The 7781-nt window shown below is 34.5% G+C and overlaps 1 protein-coding gene across 1 annotated transcript in view; it reads right to left on the bottom strand.

Annotated features, from left to right (window-relative positions):
* Nucleotides 1-7781, bottom strand: part of LOC107678650 (gamma-aminobutyric acid receptor subunit alpha-2-like) — a 69905-nt gene that overhangs the window by 4519 nt on the left and 57605 nt on the right. Inside the window, exons 6-7 of the mRNA XM_016474003.1 lie at nucleotides 5293-5495; nucleotides 4974-4976 (exon numbers count right to left, since the gene is read on the bottom strand). Of these exons, the coding sequence (XP_016329489.1) occupies nucleotides 4974-4976; nucleotides 5293-5495 (206 nt within the window). The remainder of the gene's footprint in view (nucleotides 1-4973; nucleotides 4977-5292; nucleotides 5496-7781) is intronic.

Genomic DNA, 7781 nt, shown 5'->3' with positions numbered 1-7781 from the left:
TAGATAAATACATAAGTAAATACACGCATACATGCATTAAGCATATGTTTGGCTATTTAAGATATTTTGTGATATCTTTTGGGATTACAGTAATGGGAACAAGATTTGTTTGCATTGCAATGAGTATAGGGCTTCATTTTCCTTTAATTAAACATTTTGGAGTGAAAACATGACTTTATCTTAAAAGTTTATACAATTTTCACTGTATAGTGGCACCAAATCTATTAGATAGATGCAATCTATTTTAGGTGCATCAGACACCAAAAACTTGGACCAAGAAACCAAGAAATGAACATCTACTCTCTGTGACTGTGACGGAGGAAGAGAGTGCCAAAATCTGCATAAACATGCCAATTCTACAGGTTGTCATTTCTGATTGGCTGACTGACCTTTAGTGGGAAGAATGTGATTTGTGGAGATTTGAAGGCTCATGAATAAGCAATGATCTTGTGCTACAGAGTCTGACTAGGGGAAGGAAGAGACCCTATGAAACCGATATTAATCAATCCCAGATAACGAGAATAAGACTCCAGATTTGATTCTGTGGATGTGATGACAGATCGGAAAAGAAGTCTGTCAGAAAGACAGGGTGACGTTAAATTTCAGGGTTGACCTCATTGGATTACAATAATTCTTTGCAGAGCACTAAAATCTCAATAGTCATTAAAATCATTTGACTGGAAAATAGCACATGATGCAGTTTTGCTTGGGCTTAATTTTAACTGACTGTGCGGTCATAAATCTTGTATGCAAATAAATGTCCAATGCTGGTCTTGGATCATCTTTCTCTCATTACTGGTTTATAAATGAGTTTAAAAAAAATCTTTAAGCTTAAGTATTAAACTTTGGAGCATAACTTTTCCCATACAGTTGGTATTTTGAACATTAATTTCTGTTCACACAAAGAACACAAACACACAAATCGCTCACAATCAGTTCTGCTAAATGCATAAATTATAATTTCAAACATGACATTTCACACCATATCTGCACCATGAACCATATCTAGACCATGAAATCATAGATATTTTTGACCTCAGCAGTAAGCAACCATCTAGTAACCACCATAGAACACCCTAGCAACATCTAGAACATGTTAGTAACACCTAGAACATGTTAATAAATCCATTGTAACACCTGAACTAATTAACAAACCAATAGCAACAGATAGAACATGTTAACAACCCCATAGTAACACCTAAAACTAATTAGCTCTCCTTTAGCAACACCTAGAACCCCCATAGCAACAACTTGAACTCATTAGCAACTCTTAGGAACACCTAGAACATGTTAACAACCCCATATCAACACCTAGAACATGTTAGAAACCACATAGCAATGCCTAGAACTTGACACAACCCATAGCAACACCTAAAAATATTAGCAACCAAACTGCAATGCCTTAACAACACCTAAAACTCGTTACAACACCCATAGCAACACCTAGAATTCATTGGCAATCCCATAGCAACACATACAACATGTTAGAAACCACATAGCAACGCCCTAGCAACACCTAGAACTCATTAGAACCCCCATAGCAACACCTAGAACACATTAGCAACCACATAGCAATGCCTTAGAAACACCTAAAACTCATTAACAACCTATAACAAAACCTAGAACATGTGAGCAACCACAGGCACTTGCACAGGCAATCACCACATACATTTTCTTTATAAACCATAAAAATGACATTTTCTTCTGTAATCAACCAGTCCAGAATGTCTGCATGAATAATCACTAATGAATATGTACTAATTAGATTTAGATGAACCCTCAGTGTAATCTGAGCCTCTGTAGTTTCTCCTGGCTCAAATGAGTAGGATATGAGTGAAGTCTGCAGGGCTCAATGATAAGATCATAATGGACTAATCTGTGGTTATTTCATCCTGACCTGCAGCAGAAGCACAAAGAGCCGCATGTATCATAAACGGTGCATGATTCTATCAGCATGGCTTTACAGTCAGGATATCAGTGAAGTTTCTTATAGCTGTTGTTCAGCATATAAAATCAACCCCTATCTATTTAAAAAAAGGCAAACCATAATGAGACACCCACAATTTTTTCTAAGGTGCCCTAAACAGATGGAGGAACATATTGGAAATGCAATAAAACATAAAATGTAAAAAGAAAGTAATTTATGATATGCATAAGCATTTATTTAGGTATCAACTTTGTCTCTGATGTTTCTCGTAAAATAAACGATTGTCAAAAAGATGAATTTGACAAGAAATGTTTCATATCGAACTCATATCAGTATCTCAGATGTGAGATTATTTTTTATAATATATTTATAATTATAGCCTGTTTTTCAGGAGAAATATCTGAGAACCATGCAATTCAGTAAAAGTCTCTGTTTAACCCTGTAAAGCCTGACATATATTAAATAATTGTCAGAAGAAAACAAAAACCTTATTTTTTTAATTTATACCATTTTTGAATCTTTTGAGAAAATCTTTAAAAAAGTGTGTTTTTTTTGGAGTATTATATTTGATACATCAGCCTTTTATGACTTATATGTAGTATGATATATGAGAATATGGAGCTCATATGAGGAAAAAACATCTCATTTTTTTCAGAGGCCCAAACTGAGCAAAAATATTCAATTTGCATTTGGCCAAATAGTAAGATGAAATTCTAATAGCTTGTAATATAAATCATTGAGATCCTTATAACAGTATCACAGACTAGTTAAATAAAATGATATAAACATGAGTTGTCACTCTATATCTCCCAAAAATATGACAAAACATATAATGCAATGGAATACAATAATGATTGAAATATAAAAAATAAACATTCCTCAAACGCCTGATGATCATATTTGTTAATCACATTTGAAAATAATTCTTCTAAAGAATGATGTCTGGATAATCAAGTACACCTAAGTTGCTTCAGTCCAATAAGTGTTCATCTTGAAATATTACTAACAATATAAAATTTATTGTTATGTTTACTTTACAAAAATCAGTCAAGATTTCACAGCAAAAAGACACATGAACCACAACCTGAAAGTGGGTGTATTTATAATTATACTTAAAGGTCTTTTACTTGCTAAAAAAAGTAAACTATCAATATCAAGAAGACGACAGAAGGCATGTAATAGATATTGTAGGCTTCATAGGGATAATCACGTTGCTGTCCAGGAGACAAACAAATGAGGTATTCAGGTGTTCTACTAGACAAGCCAAATTCACATCAACCTGAAGTGCCCTTAAATTCCCATCAGTCACTTCATTTTTTCTGAGATGTCACATCACTCAAAATTTACCGCACTGTCACCACGTCAATCCATCTGATCCATACGCCACCCCACCTGAACAACACAAAGCATGCTGGTAGATGATTAATGATAATTACCTTGTCATTGACCACACTCTTGCCATCCCAAGCCCAGCCACGCTTGGTGAAGTAGTTGACTGTGGCGAACTCAATCAGGGCGGAGAAGACAAAGGCATAACACACTGCAATGAACCAGTCCATGGCTGTGGCATAGGCGACTTTCGGTAGGGAGTTACGGGCACTGATACTCAAAGTGGTCATAGTCAGTACAGTGGTCACACCTGAGAGGAATACAAACAATGACAACACAATGCAAATTACCATGATATACTAATGCAGAGCTCTATTCAACTCAGAATGTCCGAATTACTTGAAGTTGGAATTTCAACTTAAACTTTGTAGAAATCTTGCATCACATGAATGCAACAGCACTTGATTCCACCATTGCATGAAAAACTAAAACCTGTTTAGCAAACGTTTGCAGAGACAGGTGTGTAAAACATGGTTTTGTCAATCACACACACATGAAAACAAATGTGTAGTAAAAAGAGTTATAAAGAGTAAAACATCATTAAACAACTGAATGAATGAATGAATGAAGAAGTAAAAGTAAGTAAATAAATAAATACATAAATAAATAAATCTTTTCCAACTTGTGGATTTTTTTAAACAGTCAAAACTGTTCCCAAAACATTCTACATCTGCCATTGGTTGTAAAATGCAAACAAATAAATAAAACAGTAAATAAATTAATAAAACAACAACAACAACAAAAAAAGAATAAAACAACAAAAAAATGAATAAAATGATAGAGAAATTGATAAATATATAAAACAATAAAACAATAAGTAAAACAATGAACGGATGATTTCCAACTTGTGGATTTTTTTAAACAGTCAAAACTGTTCCCAAAAACATTCTACATCTGCCATTGGTTGTAAAATGCAAACAAATAAATAAAACAGTAAATAAATGAATAAAACAACAACAACAACAAAAAAAGAATAAAACAACAAAAAAATGAATAAAATGATAGAGAAATGTATAAATATATAAAACAATAAAACAATAAGTAAAACAATGAACGGATGAATGATTGATACATCAGGCTTTTATGGCTCAGTATGATATATGTGAATATGGAGCTCATTTGAGAAGAAAAAAAAATCTCAGTTTTATTCAAAAGCCCAAACTCAGCAAAATATGCAATTTGTTGCTGATATTTATATGGCCAAAAAGTAAGATGAAATTCTGACAGCTTGCAATGTAAATCAGTGAGATTATTTATAAGAGTATACCAGACTACTTAGATAAAAATAATATAAAAATATTAGTTGTCACTTTATATGTGCCAATGTCTTACATGTAATGCATAGTTTTATGATCAAAGCTTTGTAGTTTTATTGTGGGGGCAAAACATATAATACAATGATTACTGAGAGATGAACAAATAAACGTCCCTCTGAGGATCATATTTGACACTGACATTTTAATGTGATTTTTCTAAAAAATATATATTATATAAAAAATATATATTAAAAAATAGTATATCGTAAAATATTGCTAACAATATCAAAGCTATTCTAACATTTACTTTATAAAATTCAGTAAAGATTTCACAGCAAAAAAACATGTGAACCACGAGCTGAATGTGGACAGATTTACAATTATACAAAAAGGTATTTTACTTGCTAAAAAAAGTATAAACTATCAATAAGATGATAGAAGGCATGTACTAGATACTGTAGGCTTTATAGGGATAATCACGTGGCTGTCTAGAAGGAACAACTGAGATATTCAGGTGATCTTATTTTTTATTGGACAAGCCAAATCCACATCAACATGATGTGCTCTTGAATTACCATCAGTCACACTTCACTTCACTTTCACCGTGACATCACATCACTCAAAAATTTACTGCACTGTCGCCACATCAATCAATCCGATCCATACGCCACCCCACCCAAACAACACAAAGCATGCTGGGACATGATTAATGATCATTACCTTGTCACTGACCACACTCTTGCCATCCCAAGCCCAGCCCCGCTTGGTGAAGTAGTTGACGGTGGCGAACTCAATCAGGGCAGAGAAGACAAAGGCGTAACACACTGCGATGAACCAGTCCATAGCTGTGGCGTAGGCGACTTTTGGCAGGGAGTTACGGGCGCTGATACTCAAAGTGGTCATAGTCAGTACAGTGGTCACACCTGAGAGGAATACAAACAATGACAACACAATGCAAATTACCATGATATACTAATGCAGAGCTCTATTCAACTCAGAATGTCCGAATTACTTGAAGTTGGAATTTCAACTTAAACTTTGTAGAAATCTTGCATCACATGAATGCAACAGCACTTGATTCCACCATTGCATGAAAAACTAAAACCTGTTTAGCAAACGTTTGCAGAGACAGGTGTGTAAAACATGGTTTTGTCAATCACACACACATGAAAACAAATGTGTAGTAAAAAGAGTTATAAAGAGTAAAACATCATTAAACAACTGAATGAATGAATGAATGAAGAAGTAAAAGTAAGTAAATAAATAAATACATAAATAAATAAATCTTTTCCAACTTGTGGATTTTTTTAAACAGTCAAAACTGTTCCCAAAAACATTCTACATCTGCCATTGGTTGTAAAATGCAAACAAATAAATAAAACAGTAAATAAATGAATAAAACAACAACAACAACAAAAAAAGAATAAAACAACAAAAAAATGAATAAAATGATAGAGAAATGTATAAATATATAAAACAATAAAACAATAAGTAAAACAATGAACGGATGAATGAATGAATGAATTTTTCAGACTTTTTCAAACTAGTCAAAAATGTTGATTGAATTACTAAAAAAATGAATGAATGAATGAATGAATGATTAAATAAATAATTAAATACCCCCACCCCCAAATAAAACTTGTTGAATTTTTCAAAACGGGTCAAAACTGTTCCCAAAAACACCCTACCTCTGCTATTGGTTGGAAAATACAGATAAACAATAAATAAATAAAACAATAAATAAAACAAACTAATTAAATTAATTAATTATGCACAACAACCCAATCTCATGGCAATTCGTACATTTTTTACAGGGTGGCTAATTCGTACAAACTCGTATGACCTGATTCGTACAAATTCATACAATTTCTGAAAAGCCGTACGTATTTTGCCGCAAATTCATAGGAATTCGTATGAAGGACCACCCCTAAACCTACCCGTCACAGAAATTGTACAAAAACTTTTGTATTGAATTTGAATGTCACCTCATAAAAATACGTACAAATTGGTCATGAGATAGTGTTGGAGCAACACATCTCCCCCTGTGTCGCAGGAGAAAGTGTATTAACATCACAAAAATGACATCACCTTCAATGACTTTGAAAGACTAAACATCTCTTAAGCTTGAGTCTGTAAGGACCCTGCTGTTATATCTTCAGTGCAACACATTTTTTCCAGTCTTGGGGCTTCTAATCATCCAAAAACATGACAACCCTTTGGCCTCTTAAACGCCTGAATTGCTCTCATTCTTTTCCATTTCTGTCCCTTTCTAAGATCTTTTCCATTTCTGTCCCTTTCTAAGATCTGTGCTGTGTTTACTGAAATGAAAGTATTTTTAGAAAGTGCCTTGTGAATTACAAGGAAGGGCTTGAAAAAGTCTGTTTTTGAGGGGAATAATACAAGAAGATGACAGCCTTGTTCAGTCATGGGACCGGGGAGACAATAACCTTAATGAGAATCCTCCAGCATTTTCACGCTCTCAGCTGAGACTCAGTGGCATCGTAAAGGGATTCTGGAGAGGAACCTGTGTGTTCCTGACTCCTGCCTGATCCAGGTCTGCAGTGACAGATCGGCCTGACAGACGGTAAGCTTGGGGACTCCGGTCGCGACCATGCACGTAAACAAATGCCTCCAATTAATTTCCATCACCGCCAAACTCTCCAGTATTCAATCCCAGGTGGGACGAGCATGACAGCAGTTTGAAACGGGCTGACAACCAGAGAAGAGCAGATAGGGAGTGTAGGATGGATCACCTTCCTCTTACTGTCAGACACCTTCAGCCATATTGCAGATATCCATCCAATGACAAAGCAGTCAATGCATCAGTCAGAACTTAAAAAAATGCTGCAGTGAAAGAGATCAATATAATCTCACACAGCGGATACATTTCAGCTGACCATCTTAAATGTGATTACAAATCGTAGGAAGTGCATTAGCTCAATCTGCAAATATCATAGAGAACACATTTACACAGGAAGTGGAGAGAAATTTACCCATCAGTCATTACCGCGGGAAGTAGGGGTGCTGAGGGTGCTGCAGCATCCCCTGGAGTGTAGCCCACGAAAAAATGTAGGTGCTGGGGGTGCAGTGTTAAAAATAAATGAATGAACAATATGTAATACAAAATAAATAATATTAATTTTATTAATTAGTATATTCATTAAAATTCATTGAAAAAAGTAGCCTAAGCCTACAATGACAAGAAGCAA

This window comes from Sinocyclocheilus anshuiensis, unplaced genomic scaffold, assembly GCF_001515605.1.
Source record: "Sinocyclocheilus anshuiensis isolate Anshui unplaced genomic scaffold, SAMN03320099.WGS_v1.1 scaffold877, whole genome shotgun sequence".
Lineage (NCBI taxonomy): Eukaryota > Metazoa > Chordata > Actinopteri > Cypriniformes > Cyprinidae > Sinocyclocheilus > Sinocyclocheilus anshuiensis.
This window is presented reverse-complemented; position numbering and strand designations above follow the sequence as displayed.